Source organism: Piliocolobus tephrosceles, chromosome 17 (assembly GCF_002776525.5).
Source record: "Piliocolobus tephrosceles isolate RC106 chromosome 17, ASM277652v3, whole genome shotgun sequence".
NCBI classification, from domain to species: Eukaryota; Metazoa; Chordata; class Mammalia; order Primates; family Cercopithecidae; genus Piliocolobus; species Piliocolobus tephrosceles.
In genome coordinates this window covers 46,557,834-46,580,093 of record NC_045450.1, presented here as the reverse complement: position 1 = coordinate 46,580,093, position 22,260 = coordinate 46,557,834, and the positions used below count along the sequence as shown (strand labels likewise).

General features: G+C 36.5%; 1 protein-coding gene across 1 annotated transcript in view; it reads left to right on the top strand.

Moving 5' to 3' along the window:
* Positions 1 to 22,260, top strand: part of CDH8 (cadherin 8) — a 382,964-nt gene that overhangs the window by 86,930 nt on the left and 273,774 nt on the right. Inside the window, exons 4-5 of the mRNA XM_023209860.1 lie at positions 8,641 to 8,657; positions 10,306 to 10,337. Of these exons, the coding sequence (XP_023065628.1) occupies positions 8,641 to 8,657; positions 10,306 to 10,337 (49 nt within the window). The remainder of the gene's footprint in view (positions 1 to 8,640; positions 8,658 to 10,305; positions 10,338 to 22,260) is intronic.

The following is a 22,260-nucleotide window of genomic DNA, read 5'->3' as shown; positions in this document are numbered from 1 at the left end:
CCATGTCTTTAGTCCAGCAGCTGCAACAATGTGAAACAGAGATTCTCAATATCAACTACAAAACTCATGAGTTAATGAAATTGTAATATGTTTCTTCATTGCAAGAGTAATCAGAACTTTTAAAATTCTGACCTCTATTGTGTATCTCCAATTTAGAGATGTGAGATAAGATAGACACAGTAGGTACTGTTTACAAAAATGCATTTAAACACTTTTGATATGTAAGATTACTTTTGAACATGTTCATTCTCTTCTCCACTTTCACCCCCATGGGATTAGTATACTTGTGTGACCCACTGATGTCAGGATGGGTTATGTGATTTGAAAGTCAAAAATATTAAGAATAAAAATTTTTAAAAGGAAGATTTCTTAATAAGATACTGTACCAACAATTAGAATATACTCTTGTCTTTAGCATATTCTTAAGCAGACTTCAAGCTATGGATTTAATATCTATTGTTTCTTTCAACAGTGACTCCCTGGGTTTATATGTCTTAAAGAACGTGGTGGGGCTCCTCAACTGTCTACTCTTCTCTGTTTTTCCTTGTGAAATTCTTAACTCTTAAGCAAACGTAGGCTTCACAGCTAACCTTTGAGTAGGGTTGCTCCCAGAGATCCACATTGCCTGTGAATTTAGGTAACCTTTGGGGGACAGCATATTTTCCACTTGGAACCCTCATTGTATTCTGGTTACATATTGAAAGATGTTTGATGAATAATGAATGAGTAGTGTGTCTACGATTGGGGAGGCACTGTTCTAGATGATGTTAGATTTTGGCTGTGTTTCCAACTTCTTCCAACTTCATAATTTTTTTTTAAATATACCTGACAATGATGAGATCAGAACAAGCAGAGAAGCAGGAGACCAGAAATCCTCAGAAGCTAATTCTTACAGGCAGGTTTAAGTTAATGCTTTCATACATATTTTAATATCTGTCTCTTCTATTATGTTATTTTTTATAGAATCGGCTCTCTCCAAACACCTTCTTAGTTTTTCCCCGAATTTAGGGTCATAAGTTTGTATGATTAGTTGATTTTTGTGTGGTTTTCTCATTATCGTGCCAGTATCAAATGTGAGGTTCTTCGGGATTGGATAACCAGTCCAGGACAGAAGTAGGATCAGGGAAGGTTTAATGGAGTCTGTGAACGGCACGTTACCGGAAAACCTGTGCTCTTGACCACAGAGTTTGCCTGACTGCCTCACTGTATGGATATAAATTCCATCAGCTGAGCATGCCCTTGGGTTATTTTCATTTTCTTGAGCCATCCCCTATCTGAGAACAGAGCCCTAACAGCTCTGTAAGTTGACCAATAACAATTGCATGTTGAAATTTAAATATATATTAAAACCATTTAACATTTATTTTAATCATAGACCTAACTTGTAATACTCTAGAATAATGAATGAAGCTTTTTAAAGAATCAATTAAACATGTAGAACAAGAAAAAAATCACATTCATATATTAAGTCTGAAAAGGAATGTGTTATTTCATTTAGAGGAAAAAATATTTTATACTTTCCCTCAGATTTACACCGTCTGAAACGAATTCTGCTCTATTTTACTTTCCACTGACTCACATATATAGGAGGAGAAAATTCAACCTAGAATGAGAACTCCTTGAAGGCAGGGATAATGTATTATTCATCATTCCTGTGTGTAACTTCTCTGGCAAATGATAGGAATGCAATATAGGTTTGATGAATCCGTATGACTGAAAAGAAGTTGAATCTATCCCTGAATGGTATAGGTACAAAAATATGTGCTTGGGGAATGTTCAGCAGTTTCTTTGAAACATTTAACGTAATTTTTAATTCAAACTCTTTTCATATAAAAATATTTTATTGCCTTGCAAAAAAATCATATTTGCCTCCTGTCTTTGTAGTCATTGTAATAACAGTCATACTCAATCTTAAGTCAAATATACTTCAATTTAGAAATAATGTCTGCAATAATATTTATATATAGAATTAAATAATGGGGTAAAGTTGTTTTGGTACTGTTTGTGACACCGTTTTTGATCAATCTTGAAATTCTTGGGCTTAGGAAACAAAGAGCTGTTTCAAACTCCTTATGCTGACATCTTCTACCTGGTAAATAGGAGAGTTGAGCATTTACACAGGAAACAGATAACAGCTTTGCCAATCTTAGTTACCACAGTTCGGTTCTGTGTTCTACATGGAGCATCAGTCATTTCTTTTCTCCTCTATAAATTCTGTACCTAAGACTGTTCTGCATCACCCAAGAGAAGAAGAGATATATTGCTGTTCAGTTTAGGAATTATTTATTAGGAGTCCAAACTGTGCAGAATAGAATCAACAGATAGCTTGATAGGCAGTATCTACTTGGGCAAGGTACTTTGTGGCATTGACCTTCAGAAAAACCCTGTTTGACCTAAATTGCATCTTTTTTCAGGATCAAGAAGGTTAATGTATGTGAGGGGAAAAGATGGAAGAAAGCTTGCATATTGAACATTTACTATGTACCAAAGATGTGACCTATCAAACATATTTCCTAACCTATTAAATAAGCATGATGCTATTGCCTGCCTCAAAGGAGAAAGTAAAAGCCGGAGCAAGCATCAACCGTTGAAGCCCCAACTCAAGTCCTGTTGTGCCTGGCTCTGAAATTTATCTCCTTTATTTTTCCCTAAATTACTTCTCCAAGAATACTTTACATCTAGATGTAAAAGCTAATGCTTTCTTTAGAATTCTGCTAGGTACCATGAAAGACACATAATCTTCAATTCTTGTGAGTTCCACTATTTCTTGAAGACATAGTTTTTGCTTTACAGAAATAGAAAAGAGTTCCCAGTCCTGCTCAAACTTCTTGTGGGGTCTTTGGCTATACAATTTTCTGAAGGCTCTTAGGCCAGAAAAAGCAAAAGTACCACTAGAGGACACCTGGTGGTCTTCTCCAAGACAGGGGGTTAGATCTTTGGCCATGAGTGTGTTTCAGAGGTCCTGTGTGTGTGTGTGCATGCACATGTGTGTGTATGCACACGTGTGTATATGTGTTCTTGTGTGCAAGTGGGATACTAGGAGTGGGCAGGAGGCAGTAGAAACTTCAGAACAGGAAGGTGAACTCAGATTTTTGAGAATCCTTTGACAGATAGCAATTTTGAAGATGCCAAAATCCATTCTGCCTGTGACTCATTAAAATAAAGAGAAATCACAAAGCGTTCTTTGATTCATCACGTTTCTTTTCACATTTTACAGCCATTCATTCTACAACCTTCCAAAGGATTTAGAGGAAAAATAGGAGGAAATAGTGAAAGAAACAAAGCAAAACAAAAAATCACGGTGCCTAAGAAAGCTGTTAGAAAGCCTAGTTCCCTGTAAACAGCTTGCTCCACTACCTTTTAGCAACATATTTCTCTTGATTCACACCAGCTGGTCGTTTCTAATTTCTCCTCAGTGTCTTGAAATAGCTATTTTCCTTGAAGCTAATCTCTCAGCCTTTGCTGATGACTCCCTCGGTTTGGATTTCCTAAAGAAGGTGTTAGCACTCCTCAACCGTCTGCTCTTCTCTGTTCTTCCTTGTCAAGTTCTTAACTCTTAAGCAAACTTAGACTTCGCAGCTAACCTTTGAGTAGGGATGCTCCTAGAGATCCACATTGCCTACGAGTTTAGGTAACCTTTCAGGGTAAGAATGATGACATATTGGAGTGGATAAACTTGAATCTTTTTTTTCTTTTTAATGATGCATCTAGGCACAAAATGAAATTGGCCTTTTGGCAGGACTGATTGAAGCTTGAGTATCCTGCCAGCTACCATGTGTCTCTCTGAGCAGTGATAACCATTTTTTAAGAAGCAGCTGACTTTGTGATCATTCCTATGCACATTCTATTAACAAAGATAGAGTGCATTTCTCATTTTACTATTGCATTTAATCTTCACAATGACCCTGTCAGATGGATAATCTCATGTTTTCTTTAAAAACAATTTTTAAAAGGCTCCAAAAGTTTAAGAATTTGCTAACATCACAGAGTTCTTAAGAACGAAACCTCAACTCAAACTCAGGAGTGTCAGACTCAAAAGTCAAATGTTCTCCTCACTAAAGCACTGATGCTAAGGCCCTGCCTATAATGGGCAACAATACCAGATCTACCATTGCAGTAAATGTGATGAACTTGAATTTTTTTTGAACCTGCTGTCTTAGATTTGGGCCATGTTTTTTTTTTCTTTTTCTTTCCTTTATCATTGATAGGAATTTAATTTTATATCTATAGCTATATCTATGCACTTTTTACTTTAATTTCTGTTTTTGCGTTATTGACAGACATCTTTGAACTTGAGAAGCCTCGTTTAAAAAAATGAGAAAAGCAGAACCATGCCTGTTGCATTGCTGTTATTTTTTATTTAATTTTTTTTTTGGAGATAGGGTCTCACTGCTGCACAGGCTGGTCTGAAACTCCTGGCCTCAAGTAATTCTCCTGCCTCCGGCCCTCAAAGTGCCAACATTATAGGCATGAGCCACCACACCCAGCCTGCCCCTATTTATTGTGCATTTGTTTATATTAATATCTCTCAAAATGTAAGTGATTTATACTGATTTAATATGTTTAATTCTCATAAAAACCTAGTAAGTTAGCTCCCAAAAATATTCCTGATTTTAAAAGAAGAGATGAAAGCTTAAATAATTTGGAACAGGTGATTCAGCTAATAATCAGTACAGGCAATAGTGAAACCACTAAACTGTGAATCTAAATCAGTACAGGCAATATTGAAACCACTAAACTGTGTATCTAACGGGCAATGCCACCTCCCCCAGCAGTATTTAGAAGGGAACAAATGAGAACCTTAGAGGTATGTTTTTTTCTGTTAAATGTATCTAAATTCAAAGCCGCAGCAATTACAATTTCTCAATCAACATCCAGACTCTTTAATTTGGCTCCTGTCTATCCCTCTAACTCATTTCCTGTCACTTTGTGTTTCTCAACTGAGTGTTGCAAAGTTCACTGGTCACTTAGGTGCCAAGAACTGTGACATTACATATTTTACACCTATTATTGTCTCATTCTAGCCTCACAATGCCCCTCTGAGGTAATGAACAGTGCTCTCCAAGCCTCCATTGTTCTCATCTGTAGAGGGAAATAATAAGTAGCTTGCTCAAAAGACACACAACTTCTATGTAGGGAAGTTGGAATGCAAACCCAGTCTAAAAGGATCTGGTCATTACCATTAAGCTATGCTATTGATGTGCTTTATCTACTTCTGTCTACTTGGGAGTTTTCTTCCACTGGCTTTGGTAAATTGATTCCCTTCTTTTGTTGACACTATGCTCATTCTCTTTTTCTCGGTTCTCGCCTAACTCTTTTGTTGCTTTGAGAATCCTCCAAAGATGCCTTCTTTGTGTTATTCAGCCTTATTTCACTTTTCATGTTGTAGTATTAATTTTGTATTTATTGTTCTACTATCTGCATTAGATCAAGGGATCTGAGAAAGGGACTCTGTCTCGCTTACATTTTCCAAAGTTAACACAGTACTTGCAAAATAGAATACATATTTACTCAAAAGACATATAAAATGCCTTGTGTGTCCTAATAAACCCAGTTCTCATGTAGACATAGTAAGGGATTATTTGGTATTCACGTGAGCAACTAGGTTTTGTGTCAGATTAGAATGACCACTCGATCAAAAGCTCCATACTATTTTGACATGAAATTGATCTGCAAACACCTATCTAGAATCACAAACTAATCTAAAGGACAGAATATATCCCGTGAATTTTATCTTTCTCAAGTGTCTAGAATCTAGATGGTGAAAATTCATTTTATTACCACCTTGTTTGTTTACATTCATTTGTTCTCTCATTCAGCAATCTACTACACAGCACCTAATGTTAGTGAGCCACTCTTCTAGGTGCTGAAACACAGACTGAACAGATCAGGCCTCTACTCTCATGAAGCTTATATTCTAGTGTTTGAGGTTGGAGAGTAAGAAAATACAGAAGATGAAACAGAGTGATATAATGCAGAATGACTGGATGATTAGTTTGGGATTTTTGGAAAATATTTTCTGAATTGGTGTTTTCTTTGTTTGTCTTTTTTTGGTTTGTTTTTGTCTTTTTGAGACAGGGTCTCACTCTGTTGCCAAGGAAAGATGGTGCAGTGGCAGTATCTCAGCTCACCTTAACCTCTGCCTCCCAGACTCAAGCGATCTTCCCTCCTAAGCTTCTCAAGTAGCTGGGACAACAGGCATGGATCATTTTTTTTGTATATTTTGTAGACTTGGGGTTTTGCCATGTTGTCCAGGCTGTGTTGGACTCCTGGGCTCAAGCGAGCCTCACACCTCAGCCTCCCAAAGTGCTGGGATTACAGATGTGAGTCAGCATGCCCAGGCTGAATTGGTGTTCTTTAAAGCTACCCTGTGCATGACTAGAAGTAACTAACTATGGAAAGAAAAGGGGGAGTAATGCAAATGTCTTTAACAAGGAACAAAGTGAACTTGTTAGAGGAATGGAAAGAAATCCAGGTGGTTGGTGAGTTGTAAGCTAGGAGTAGAGTGGTGTGAGATGAAGTTGGAGTGTAAGATCAAGGTCAGGTAACATAGGTTGCTATGTGAATCAAGATGATGAGCTTAGCCCATTTCCTCTCCTCTCCTCTTTTTGTTTTGTTTTGTTTTAGAGGCAGAGTCTCACTCTATAGCCTGTAGCCCAGGCTGTAGTGCAGAGGTAGGATTATAGCTCACTCTTACCTCTAACTCCTAGGGTCAAGCGATTCTCCCATCTCAAACTTCTGAGCAGCTAGGACTACAGGTGCACCTCACCACCTCACCACACCCAGCTAATTTTTTATTTTTATTTTTGTAGACATGAAGTCTCTTTACATTGCCCAGGCTGGTCTCAAACTCCTGGGCAGAAGTGATCCTTTCACCTTGATCTCCCAAGTGCTGGGATTACAGGTGTGGGCCACTGTGCCCATTCCTTAGCCTGTTTTCTAAATGTGATGGGTGGGTACTGAAGAGTTTTAAACTGAGGGCAACAGCATGATTCTTTAAAAAAAATCAAAATGATCAATTAGGCTACAATATACAGAATAGGTAGCATTGGAAATAAGAAAACTGGGACTTCAGGAATAGTTTTATAGAATGAGCCAACACTTCTTACGGACTGTTTAGATGTAGTATTTGTGAGAAGAGAGGGATGAGGAGGATGTATTGGGTAGATGGTATGGCCATTTACTAAAATGAGGAGCAGGTTAATGTATAAGGGATAAATCATAGGATGAAATAAGATCTCCTAAGGAGAGTGTTTAAATAGAGAAAACTGAGGATGCTACTGGAGGAAGCTCCAGTCTTTTGAGTTCTACAAAAGAAGAGGGAGTTAACAGAGGAGATTAAGATTATGAAAGATAATTCAATCAGGAAAAATGAAAACAAAACAAAACAAAATAGGAGGCCAGATACGGTGGCTCATGTCTGTAATCCCAGCACTTTGTGAGGGCAAGGTGGGTGGATCTCCCAAGGTTAGGAGTTCAAGACCAGCCTGATCAACATAGTGAAACCCTGTCTCTACTAAAAACACAAAATTATCCGAGTTTGGTGGCACATGCCTGTAATCCCAGCCACTTGAGAGGCTGAAGCAGGAGAATCGCTTGAATCTGGGAGATGGAGGTTGCAGGGAGCTGAGATTGCGCCATTGCACTCCAGCCTGGGCAACAAGAGTGAAGAGTGAAACTCTGTTTCAAACAAAACAAAACAAAACAGGAGAGGGATATATTCTGGGAATCAAGAAAAAGAGAGTATTTCAAGGGAGAATATGATGCTTTGTTTTACTTATTGTTTTTCATTATTATAATTCAAATTATTTTGGGTCAAAGAAGAGCTATATGAAGATAGTCTTTGAAGAAATCTTAACTTTCCAATAAAAGAAGAAGAAAAAAGGTATCAGCCATATTTGTAGGTCATATCTCCAGAAATTTCACCATACAACTGAAACTATCTTTTAAGTCTGTACATGAAAAAAATGAGAACAAAAGAGGAATGCAATTTGCCTTAACTGCTTATTTTTCTGTGGATTATGACAATTATTTGAAAACAATCTTGCATTCTCACGAAATTACTGTATATTTTTCTGTGTCAAGTTCAACTTGATTGAGTTCTGTGTGCATTCAAAATGCTACAAGATTAATATGCTCATTTCTAATTGCCATATCTTCCTACATTTTCTTATTGTTAGCATTGATGCTATTACTGTTTTTATGATTATCATTATGCAAGTGTTTCTCTTGTCCTGAGATCTGAGACATCTTAAAAGTTGAGTCTGGGATACTTGAAAGATAGACAAAGACAGAGAAGGCGGCATCTCTCCAGGTGTTCTGTATGGCATCTTATTGCCAAGCAGTTGCTGTTGAGTCAGCCAGATGTGATTACATCAGATCTAGGGAGACTTTAGGGATTCCAGCAGCCTCTCTTGTAGGTCTCTCTTTACGATGAAATAGGCCAGCTGTGTGCAGTGGCTCACGCCTGTAATCCCAGAACTTTGGGAGGCCGAGGAGGGTGGATCCTGAGGTCAAGAGATTGAGACCATCTGGCCAACATGGTGAAATCCTGTCTCTACTAAAAATACAAAAATTAGCTGGGCGTGGTGGCACATGCCTGCAGTAGTCCCAGCTACTCAGGAGGCTGAGGCGGGAGAGTCACTTGATCCTGGGAGGTGGAGGTTACAGTGAGCCAAGATCGCGTCACTGCACTCCAGCCTGGATGACAGAGTGAGACTCCGTCTCTAAATAAATAAATAAATAAAATAGTTCATTAGCATAGCTCTCCCTAGCAAAGCTGCAAACTATGGCCTTGATAAGGAGCACACATATTCAGAAGCCAGTTCTAGCCAGTCATGGTATCTTTAATGTGCAAATAAATATTAGATGGGGCAAGGAGCAGAGTATAATTCGATCCTGTGGTGACTCAGGTTGATGTGCTCCATTTGACGTAAGAAAGATGTCAAAGGAGATAAGAGGTAGATGTTTATTTTTAATAAATTCTTTTTATGTAAAAAAAATCTATGACTAACCTAGAAATATAATTCAAAACTGAATTGTATTTTCTCTTTGATATTGATTATTTTTGATGTGGTAAAATGAGTGAATTAATAAGGAGATATGCTCAGAAGGGAGTGTACCTCTTTTGTTTGGGTTTGGAAGAGATGTGTTGGAAGTGGTTTGATGTTTTGTGAACCAGGTATTTCTAGCTAAAATCCTGTCCCCCTCACTTGGAGTCTATGCGCTGTAGTACAGGTTTCTTACATTCTTTGAGTCTCAGCTTCTTATCTGTGCCATGTGACAAATAATACTTATGTTCCTGGAAATGGCAGATAGTCGGTTAGTGACAGCTATTTATAATATTGTTTCATATCTTTCTACAAATTGCTAAACCTTTACCCTTTTCTCTAACTTTATGTGTAGCGGGAGAGGCAGATCTATTTGCATAGCCCATCATTTTCAGATTATTATAGGGCTTGGTATTTAGCTTTTTGGTATTATAGTCAATTACAAATGATTTATTAGCTACTAGGAAGGTGCAATATAAATAATAAACTTGAAGGTTATAGACAAATTATGTTTTTAATTGGAATGCTAATAAATTATAATGTCATGTTATGAAATAGGTAGCTGGGTTCTTCAAACATCAGAGTAAAAGTCACCTGGTGAATGTTTCCCCAATGAAAGCATAAATTAAACTTAGCTGTCAAAGAAAAATCTGCAAAGGAGGAAAAATAATGCTTCCCCATCTTCAAACTTACTTTATTTAAATTTAGAATGTCTGCGGGTATAAATCTTGATAATTTGGAAGACTTAAAAATCATTTATTTTCCTGATTAGGTAACAATGAAGTTTTTTCCAATTCATGTTTTGTTTGCAAATATTTTTCTGAATTGAAATGTGAAACTTAATTCTAATTAGAAACAAGTCTCAGCTATGACTAACAACAAGAGGTTACCAGGCAGATGCACTTTATTTACTTATCTATTTATTTTATTACTTATCTATTTATTTCTAGCTTAATTATTTGCAGTACCTTACATTTTAATGTTTTTTTGCCATATGTATTATTTATTAACACTAACATTTAGGAAGTATATTTGCAATTCTTAGACATGTGGACAAGGCGTAGGGCCTCTGGTTCTGTGTTATTGCAGGGTAAAACAAAAAATAGCTGTATATATTTCCCCTTCAGGCAAAGAGAGATTCCCACAGAGTGAGGCTGGTGGGACTTCTCATTAATATCTAAATGCAAGGAGTGAATACTCCTAATTTTATGCTATTCTTCTCCTAGAATGAACTATTTCAGATCTGAAATGACAGTAAGAACGTGGAAATCATGTATATTTTAAAAGAAATGCCATTTGGGATGACTGGGTAATTAATTCATTCCTCATCAAATTGTCTACAGCCACTCATGTCTTACACAGTTCTGTGTTTCATTAGGAATCGGTGAGATATACATTCAATGAAATTATTTTATATATGATTTAGGGAATTAACAAAAACTCTTACTACTTTTATCCTGATGACTCAACATGAGGTGTTGTAGTTTTCTGGGCATCAGTGAAATACTGAATTATACCATTTGTCTCTTTTAAAGCAATTTAATTTCATTATATTTAATAATATTTAGTACTTACAGAGTATCATCTCCTTTCAAATGGAAACATTAACTGCTGTAATTAATCCTCCTGGCACTTCTCCAGTTTAAAAATATAAATAGAAATAAAGAAAGCAGTTAGGAACAGGTGTGCCCTTGATAAAAGGAAACACAATTAGATGTTTAGCCCCTGACTCAGGACTCCTGGGTTCAGTTACTGCCCAGAGAAAGTTTTTTCCTTAAGGAGGCAAGCAGTTCACTTCATAGACATTGAAGTTTATACCTCAGGTTTGATGACTTGGGAGAATATATCCAAGTTCCTTTACAGATATGTGATGCTAGCTCTATTGTAACTAAAAGTTTGGAAATAGATGACATTTTAGGCAAATCTCCACGAGTTGCTATGATTTTTTATTCTGTGAAAATTTTGACTATAAAATGTCTGCCATTTACTGCCCTCTTTGGCTTATACAGATTTCCCCAGAGTCTGAGAAAAGTGAGGAGGAAGGAACAGATAGTAAACAGAAAGTTTATTTCTTTAGTCACTGATGTCCAGCATTAAGACTTGCAATCTCTCAGTTGAACTGTACCTCAAATTGTCAGTTTGTCAGTTTGATTTTTGCTATGACACAAACCTGAGTCTTTCTTAGCGATTGTCCTTTGGTGGTTTCCTTCTGTTCTAGAGAACAAATCCACGATCTTTCCTATGGCAGAAATCATGCTATAGTAAGCAACTCTCTCTTGTTCTTTACCCCCAAGTCTTTGAGAACTATAGATCTAGAACCATGTTTTAAAGTTTAAAATGTATAAGTATACTAATTAAAGATTTATACCTCACAGAGAAGACTCACTAAGTACACTTGAGTGCTGCTCCACAGAAAAGTAGAATAATAGAGGTTTTATTTATTTTATTTATTTATTTCAATCCTGAAAAAACTCTGGGAGGTTAAAATCACCCGGGACACTTTTAAAAAATACTAATTTCTAAATTCCACTGCAATCTACTATTTTAGGATACAGGGAAGCCATGCCTAGTCATTGCTATTTTACAAAATCTCCTAGAGATATGTGATTTTAATTTGCATCTAAATGTTAAAACTACTTTAAAATAATATAATAATATGATAAAAGATGATATTGCTTAGAAGTTAATAACAAACTATAGATTTAGACAAATCTGAGGTTCTTAATGTGTTCCAAAATTATTTTTTAAATTCAGTATTTAATTAGAGAAACATAGCAGGGAATTGGCAATGATCAGTGGGACCCCTGGTGGCAGTCCTCAGTTTTGTCTCCTTTGTACTGATCAGTTAAGTTCTGGATCCCCATACTTGCATATCCCATTCGGCAAGACAAAAGACTTCAGGTTTTTTTGGATCTTTCTTAGATATCAGAAGGATGATGATCCATGAATACTTACTTGAACATGCCTCTTTGGGAGGCGGGTGGCATATTGCCATCTCCAAGTGACTTCTCACCTCGCTCTTTGCAGCTACATTTATCCTTTCCTTGATGGAGTCATGATCAATCTTGCCTTTTTAATCTTGTTAGAAAACTAATGATTTTTGGCAATCCTTATCTACTGTCCCGAGTTGTGAGAATGAAACACAGGAACGTAGCATGCTGGTTTGGCAGTGTTAAATATTCAATAAATGTTGGTGGTGTTTTTATTTTTACTTTTAGCACTTATAATTGTTTACCTGAATGCCCAGTAACTCATGCTTCTCCTCTAGTTATTCATTATTTCTCAAATAACTATTTTTTTCTCTTACCAGGGAGATATAGAAAGTAATAGCTATAAATATTCAATTTAAATATTTATTAAAACAATGTAAATCTATCCCTTGAGTATATACAATGTGACAGGTATGCTTTAAATTCTTTCTATATATTTAGCTTATTGAACTCTTACATTTGTAAGGTAAGTATTACGATTGCCCCCATTTTAGAGATAAAAACACTGATTTGCTGACAAGTTACTTGACTTTTTAAAGGATACAGCTAGTATGTGGTGGGTCTCTGGGATTTGAACTCAGTAAATTCAGTTCTAGAGCTTGTGCTATAAACTTTTAACAATGCTGACTGTCTTAAGCTCCCAACATTATGACTATGTGAATTTGTCATTGACAGCCCTCGTCCCCAAAAAATAATGAACAGCTTTCCACACTGACTCCTAAACGGGCTAAAAATGTACCCGTGATGTTATACTGCATGCATTGTTTATTTTCTCTTTTTTCAAGGTACACAGAGTCCAACAGATGAGCACATAAGTGTCTTACATAGTTAGGAGCTTTTAATTCACACTAAAATGTCTGGCATACGCTAGATGCTCCAAAAATAATAAGCATAAAGCCAAAGAGAAAAATGAATAGTGAACTCGCAGGGAATAGACTTGCAAACAAAATTTTATAACTATTTAAGAAATAGGAGATTTCTTCCTTCCTTTCCCATAAAAGGTATGTAAGTGTCAGCTACTGATCAGGATAGGGATGAAGATGAGGACATTCAAATGTATAATTCCATTCTCAATACTATATTACTCAAGCCCAGAAACAGTTCTAGATATTTATTTTCAGTTATATGCTATTGCTATTCATCATTTCTAAATTCCTCCACTCAGAATCTGCCTACATAAAGTTGTATTTGAGCTTAATGGAAATTTAATGAAAATATATTGGTTAATTCATTTCATATAAAATAATATGATGACTTTATTTTTCTAGTTATACATCATACATAAACATCCTAAAGCTTACTGATACATTCAAAATAGGATAACTGCATCCCAGTTTTACATCTATCAGGCTAGTTTAAAGCAGATAGACTGTAACTGCTCTGCTTTTGCCTCTTCTAAAGTGAACTTGCAGAACGCCGGAGTATTATCATCAATAATGTCATCGAATGTCCAATCTGTGTGTAATCATTTCCTCCTCTCTTATATAAAGGCTGCATTCACCATGGCTTTGCAAAAGATGCAAAAAAATGATGGGATAGTTAATATTAGTGTAAAATTTCCAAATATTTCCAGCAGGCAACCCTCTCAACACAGTTTTCTATCTAGTCTGCTTATTTTGGACTTGGCATGAGATGTAACTTTGGAGTCATGTCCTGCAGTTGTAATTATTGCACTGGAAGCTGAAGCTCACATTTTTATCCCTGAAAAGCTTCGGGTGACAATCAGACCTAAATTCTCTGGCGATTTTAGTGCTTGTGGTCATGGGATAATTCTACAAGTGTGTCTTGAATACTAACAACACACTAAGCCTTGTGCCCAGTGCCAGAGATACAAAGATGAGTGGGAAATGGCTAGAAGTTTAAATCCATTTAGGGGCAGGGAAAAAGTCATAGTACTCATAATGATATGATAAGCTAAGCTTCCATTAATTAATTGCTTAATACCAGACACCTACCTCTCAGAGTTCTGTTTTGACTTTGTATTTTCCCATCTAAAATACTGTAATAACATAAGTAAATTGTTTAAGGTTAAATAAGTGACATATGTACCATAGCAAATGTGGGTGATCCACAGCCCATGTTCTTAAATGCACAGGATACAATATCGTATACTGTCCCTCCTCAATCTTTACATAATCTTTCCATTTGTTTTTGTTCCTCAATTTACATTAACTGGCATAGAATTACAACTTACCCAAGGCATCTCAGAAGGCCTTTTGTTGTTTAAGCTATGCTTATTAGGAGGGAAGGCTTGAAGGTGGACGTTTGTTCAGATTTCCAAGCACGTTTCATATTTTTCCTCTAAAGCTTCTGAGACATGTTGCTACTCACCTTTCCCAAGCAGCCTCCTGTGCCTGGGGTTCTCAGCAGCCAGGACCCTGGTGTTCTAGAGGTTTAGATAGGATGTCTGGCTTTCACTGAATCTGGGAACCACTCAGTACTTCTGGAAGGTGTGGGATGAGGCAAATTCATTTATTCAGGTATTATCTTCTTAGTTTGTACCATATGCCAGCACCATCCAAACACACTCCTGCTGTTGATCCCGTGTGAATATAGCAGATGATTTCTGATCTGACATAACCAACATGATTACTACAATCACAAGTTTTGATGTGCTAGTTCCTCTCCTTATTCAGAGAAAAATAAAACCATGTATTTTTAAAATTGTTCTCTCTATACTATTTAAAATTAACGTGTGTATCTCTCTTTGGGAAACATTGTAAAAGCTAATGTAAAATTGTACTAGATCATATGAGACCTTAAATTTGTACGAGAAAAATCTTCTGGAGCTCTGTTTCTTTTGCCACATGTGAAGGTTGCAAAAAACAAACCAAAAAATCACCACCAGCACTAAAAGAAAAAAAAAAAGCACATAGGTTAATTAGTATACTTATTAATAATTTGTCCCAATAAATACGTCTTCAATCTCACTGTCTCTCCATTTCGGCTGCTGCTACCCTAAGCCACATTTCTGTCCTTGCTTGTCTGGTTTATTTCACTACATATTTAAAAGGATATATGTAATTAAAAAAATCTTTTCTAAGTTCAAAATCACATTATTTCAGCCATTTTTCCACACTGGAATGTGAATGATGTTTCAAAAATACATGTCTGGACATGTTACTCTCCTGCTCCAAATCATTTGTTAGTTTCTCCAAGGACTTGTGGGTAAAAGTTCAATATCCCTAATATATCTATGCCCGCAACAGAATGTAAGATGCCCACAAACAGCCTACTGCCTGCAAATACAGCCTCTCCTCTTGTCACTCTCCTCTGTTGCCTGACCATACTGGACTTACTCTGATTTCTGAAACTCTTTGAATAATATTGATTCTCTTAATTTGGTGCACAATGGAGTTAACTGGAAAGACAAAGAACTTTGGACTGAACCTAGATTTAAATTTGGCTGTACAATCTCTCTTAATTTTACTTTTTTGTATATTTAAAATAGAGATGAGAAGATCTCATTCTCAGTATTATTAGGAGTAAGAAAGAAGACAATAGCCTCTTTGGTAAATGTCACTTCCTTTTAATAAAGGCGCTTATCCCTCATTGACACTGACCAAAAAATATATTTCTGCATTGCTGCTCAAAGTGTGTCCAATGGCTTCCTGGATCACAACCTCAATATCACCTGGAAGCTTCATAGAAATTAAAAACCTCAGGTCCCATCCTGGGTCTGCTGAATCAAAATATGTATTTTCACAAGATTCCCAGGAGGTATAGGTCCACATTAAAGTTTAGAGTACTAGGCTAAAGGTTGAGATCTTCTTTCCCTGCAGCTGGTTATTTTATTTTTATTTTTTTAAAGTTACTGTGTTTTTTCCTGTGAAATTCAAATCAAGTTCTAGGGGCTGATAGAAGACGGAAACAACTCTGATTTATTCACTCATATCCACAGGGTTTAGAATGGGTCATGAAAGAACTACTTTTTAAAATAATAAATGAGAAGCGGGGCCCAGAAAATAAGCAATGGTACAATTTTCACCACCCTTAAACTATAGTTTTACTGTATGTCTGAGAGAGTTCTGGGTCATTATATGGGAGTCGTACAATATTCAAAGACACTATATAAAGATCATATTACTAGAGATTAACTTTTACACAGAGCATAAATATGCTCTTGTTTGCAGCATATATTTGGTGAAACAAATATATACACTCTGAACACACTTTCAGGGTACATCTATTCAAAATCTTTAAACTACATTTTTGTTTTAGTAAAGCTTCATCTTTTGTTTTTAGCAATATCTCTAATAGATCCCAGGGTGCTCTCTTCTTAATTAATAATACGTTATGGTCATGGAGATATTCTGTGCTTTTCCATTATATTCTATTACATTTCTCTTCTAAGCCAGTTGTAGGTTATATTTGTGTATGTGTGCATGAGCTCCCTTGAACATGTGTGTGTGATGTTTTTAGCAGAAATCCTAGGACCACACCGTTAGTATTATAGATGTTTTAAGGGCATGTCTTATAACTGTGGGTAGCATTTTTCTTTAACATTTTGCTTAACATTTACAATTAATGTGACTTTTATGTAACATTTACATTACAATGGGAGAAATCCCTCACAAGCTTTCTGATGGGCCCAAATGACACTGGTGGCCTAGTTACTAATCATGGAAAGTGGGGGTTTCTAATATCCAGGAAAAGTGGCTCAATGGTGTGACAAGAGCAACATACTGCTTACGTTTCATTCAGTCGGAGTGCCCTGAGACAGGTGATTCCTAATGAAAGCCCTTTTTAGGCTGAGTGCAATGGCTCATGCCTGTAATCGCAGTGCTGTGGGGAACCAAGGCGGAAGGATCACTTGAGGCCAGGAGTTTGAGACCAGCCTGAGCAACATAGTGAGATTCCCGTCTCTATGAAAATAATTATTATTTTTTAAAAATTAGCTGTGCATGGTTGTGTGGACTCATGGCCTCAGCCACTTGGAAGGCTGAGGTGGGAGGATAGATTGAACCCGGGAGGTCGAGATAACAGTGGAGTGATCGCGCCACTGCACTCTGGCCTGGGCGACAAAGTGAAACCCTGTCTCTGAAACAAAACAAAACAAAAGTAAAAGGTCCTCATGGGTTCAACTTTTTCATTTTAAATGATATATTATTACTGTATGTTTATATCTCACAATTTCAAATTGGCATAATCAAATACACAGAAAATGCTGCAGTAAGTACTATTTTTGACGTGACTATTCAGTAACTTGTTTAATTTGATAATGTGGCTAAATGATCATTTAGCTAGTCAAACCCAATTTGGAAGCAAGTTTGGCATTTTTGAAAGCTTGCATTTTATCTCTTGGGCTATTCAAGCTATACACTGAAGAATAATATGAGGAATTTCACTGGGGGTGACATTTATGGCTTTTTGTTTTGTTGCAGCCAAATATCTAGAGACTACTTTTCTTAACTAGAAGAAATTGTGGTTAGAAAATCCTCAATGGTCCAAGGAGAAAGAAATGATACAGTACAAACTCTTACTTTAGGTATTTTAAATCTGGAAATTATTTTACCAGGACTGAAAAAGAGTTTATGGCTTATTTTTATGAAATAAAGAATCCACATAGTTCTTAACACACATTCTAAGCCCAAAGCAAGTGTCTCTTAAGATTTGTGAATGATGAATTCAGAATTCTAAAGGTCAGTGCAGGGTTGTAAACCTACAGTCCTTTTTGGCATAAAAGAAATAAGCTACTTTCAAATACTTTTCAAGCGTGCATTGACAAATAGGCCATCTATTTGTAGTGTAAGCAAAGGTCAGTGACTTAATGTGCTAAATTCAAATCATTCTTATCCTGTTCTTAAGTTGGGGTGCATCCTAGCAACAGCTCATTAATTTGCATCTAAAGATTATATGCACTTAAACATAATAAATTTGAATTTCTCATTAAAAAATGCCTGCATGTACATAGAGGGGTGTGTGTGTGTGTGTGTGTGTGTGTGTGTTTTCTAACTTTAGTTAATTTAAACAGGAAACTCCTGGGCAATCACTCTGTATTAATAAAATTTTTACCTTTACTATTGACAGCTCTTTTTACTTTAAATGTTTCTTTACTCTTGGCACTGGATAATACAAATTTAAGTAAGTACTTGTTTTTCAGCTTTCACTTTTAATCACCACTGTGATCACAAACTGATTAACAATCAACCTTCTGTTCAAATGCCATCCCTTACATATATTTGTTATGGAACAGAGTCATAGAAGAACAAACTCTGCATATGTTAAACTGACCTATGACTATACTTTATTTAATATTGGCTTTTGGCAGAGTCATGTAATTGACATGGGTTTTGAATATATCAATTTTTTTGTTTTGCTTTGTTTAAGAGACTAAGGTCTCACTGCATCACCCAGGCTGGAGTGCAGTGACATGATTATAGCTCACTGCAGCCTCTAACTCCTGGGCTCAAGCAATCCTCCTGCCTCAGCTTCCCAAGTAGCTGGAACTACAGGCATTTGCCACCATGTGTAGCTAAAATTTTTAAACTGTTTTATAGAGATGGGATCGACTTCTGTTGCCCAGGCTGGTCTCCAACTCCTGACCTCAAGAGATACTGCCATCTTGACTTCCCAAAGTGGTGGGTTGCCGATGTGACCCAGTCCACCCAGTCTTGTATCAATCTATTGATTGATTTATTGATTCCCAACCTGTTAAAAAATAAGGTACAAGAAGTCCATTTGTGGATTTGTTGGAATCCCCACTGGTAAGCTCAGTATAGTAGGTATTTTCATAAGAATCTCGAATCCATGTAGGCAAACAGACAACCCTTTCTGAGATAGTTGAGAATGAAAACACCTAGCTCAAACCTTTTGTAGTTAGAATTTTGTTTTTGGTCATATGGTTAAGAGAAAGAATTCTGGATTCAGGATGACTGGGTTGATACCAAAGCTACTAGATATGTAACCTCAGCCACTCTGTACACAATAGGAAACCAAAGTTCAAGATGCTTACACATAGGAAGTACATAACACAGGAGCTGACAGCAGGTAAAAACCTAAAAACAACTCTATAAGCTCTATTAAAGAACAGTCTAATGTATGTCCCTTGACAGACACTTCTGCTTTTTTGTAGATGTCAGTTTTCTTCAACTTTCAGATGCCATCTTAGGCCCAAATGTGTAGGCCTCTTAGAATACAATGTAGACAGAGAAAGGATATTTTGATGAGATGGCTTATACAACAGCACGGATAAAGAGTCCTTGTGTTGCCCATTTTCACAGTGTGTCTAAAATAAAGTGTGATTTCCATTTGCTCATTTAAAAGAATGGTAAACCTCTACTATTTACTCTTAGTAGGAGCATTAGTACAGCGACCAGTGTTAGAATCAAGAGATTACAACACTCAGTGGCTAGGGGTGCAGTCTTTGTCTCCAGGTTTAGAGTTGGAGGTGAGATAGGCAGCAACTGAGGAGGTATAGTGCAGGAACACAATAGATGCAGTTACCCAGGACAGTCAAGAGCCGTAGATGGCACAAGCTTTCTTATGTCATGTCTTAGAGCTGTCAAGGTTTCTTCATCAAAGAGCAAAACCGGCACAGTAAATGTAGCTAATACGCAACATTATGTGATAGAATTCCTATAACTTTGGTTTTGATAGGGCCAAAAATTTGACTCTCAGTTTCACAGTATTCATTGTGAAGTGTAAAAGCTGATTAGTAGTACAAATCAAAGTACCCAAAAGGTAAAATAAACTGATTCACGTCAAGAAATTTGGTTACTGTCTTATTGTTGAGACTACTTGTTTTCCCGTAAGTATTTTCTGTTAATGGTACAGTAGGTGGTGTAATGAGCAATGTCCTTAAAACCAGCCATGTAACATCACAGTGAAGTGTTTCATACGGCTTTTAATTTCTAGCATTCCTTAATGTAGGTCACAAAAGTGCAACTATTACATGCAAAGTGCAATTCAGTGGAACTAACTTTACCGAAGGGAAGGACTAGTTATACAAATAATATTGCAATGGAGCTGTCATGTGTTTGTATGTAGTGTAGGGATAGGTATTAGTGTATCCACAGCAAGGATTTTCAAATATTTTAACCAGCCTACTCCTCTTGTTAAACAATATCTTCAACAAACATATTTGAAATTGATACACTGAAGCTTCAGAGTCATGCTGTAGCCATGTTGGCCACTGGGCTCCTCATGCCACATCTTCTGAGCATCACAACAGATCCGGCCCCGGCACAGAGTTTGACGATGCCTGGGCCATTAGGTGCCACCTGACCCCAACATTACTCATGATTGGAATAACACAGAAAGCCTAGTTTTGAGTCGCAGAACTAGTGAATAAAGTGACTGTTATGTGGAATTATTAACTAATTATTAACCTTTTAATATTTGTCTAGGAGGCATATATCTAATTAAAATTATAATTGCAGTTTTAGCATTATTTCAAACAGAATTCTAGAATTAGTTTACAAATATATATACTTATAAATATACATATGTAATGTCTATGATTCAATATTAAAAATATGTACTGTGTGTGTTTAGTGTAAGATCTAAGGGAATAGAAATAAAACAATGTTTGGCAAATCAAGATCTGTATCTATTTACATATATCTATACCTATGTACCTACTATTTCCAGTTAACAGGCATACTTCTAGTTAATGTAAACCTCATACTGACTCCATGAAATATTATTATCCCTGTAGCAAGATCGAAACGGAAGCTAAGAGAAGTAAAATGATTTGTCTGAAGTTACATGATGTTTAAATCACAAAGCTGGGATTCGGGTTGAGGACTGAATGACTTCAAAACCCGTACTCTTTCTACTGTACAAGGATATTGAATTACATGACAAGTGAATCAAGGCAAAATGAAAAGAGGAGAGAAATGAATATGAATGATCTCCAAGGCTAACTGGTGGAGCACTCAGATAACAGGCAATGACTCATGCAATGCCTTCTAATGTGTCTGTTGTTTTCCACTCTTTATCCTTGAAATTGTCATGAAAGGTATGAATAGCAGAGTTCAATGGCAGTAATTAGCCACTTCAAATAAAAAGTGCATAAGATCTTAAATGAGACCTTTAGTAGCCATTTTTCCTCTCAAACCTTGCCATTAGCTCAGCACACCCTAGATGCCAGTCTCCAGTGTGAGTCTACATAAAATTGCTGTTACTATTAAAGAGACTCATGTAGACTCACAAAAGAAATAATGGAATCTATTGAATCAAAATTATGAATCCTTTAATAGTGCCTCCTGTGACTGAGCACACCGCATTCTGCCTGTCTCTGTTGCACAGACAACAATTGTTTAAATGCTGGGTCGTTTGTGGGCATATGCTCCATCTGTCAGGTGTCATAGAAACCTAAGGATATAAAAAAGTTCTTCTACCACCTAATGGTTTTCATCTGTTGGTGAATTCAGGAGCTGACCCTTTAGAAAAATAGCTAACAAGGACACAGATCAGGGTGTTAATTTAGAAGGTGTTACAAAGACAGGAAGAAAAACTGTCTATAAATAAATCAGAAGACTTTGGAAAGGAATGTGAAGTATTGGAGATTAATGGGCTGCTGTCAGGCATACTTGGGTTCAAATATCTGTTTTCTTATTTTTTGTCTTGTGATTTAAATTATCTGCCAAAGGATCAAACCTCAATGAATGTTTATTCTATTTCATCCTTCCCATATTTGGAACACAGATTTTATTTTCCCGCTTGTAAGGTAAATGTATACACACACACACACACACACACACACACACACACACACCCCTTCTGAGTCCCAGACCAACATTTTATGATTCTGGTTCTTATTAGCTTGTGTGGCTTGGAGCAGGTTACTTAACTACTCTGTAACTCAGATTTCTCATCGATTAAATGAGAAAAATAAAAATGACCTTGTGGAGGTATAGTAAGGATGAAGTAATATATGCAAAGCAATTTGAACAGTATATGGTAGATAGTAGATTCTTAATATATATTTATTGCCTTTTCTTCTTTCTCCATCTTTTCCTCTTTTCTCTGCTACTTTCTGACCTGATACTGGTCGGAGTCACCTTTGAAATCATAATGTTAGAGACTTTGTTTTGCTTTGTTGTTTCCTGCTTAAAGAAATACTTCAGAAGTCAAAACATTTATGGAGTAAGTGGATATTTACTATGAGTCTTGAATTTAACATTTTATGACATATATTTCCTCAAAGGAGTGGTATATTGTGCTCTTGCAGATGAATGACCCTACTTTAAACTCCCCTTGAAATTCATGTTGCT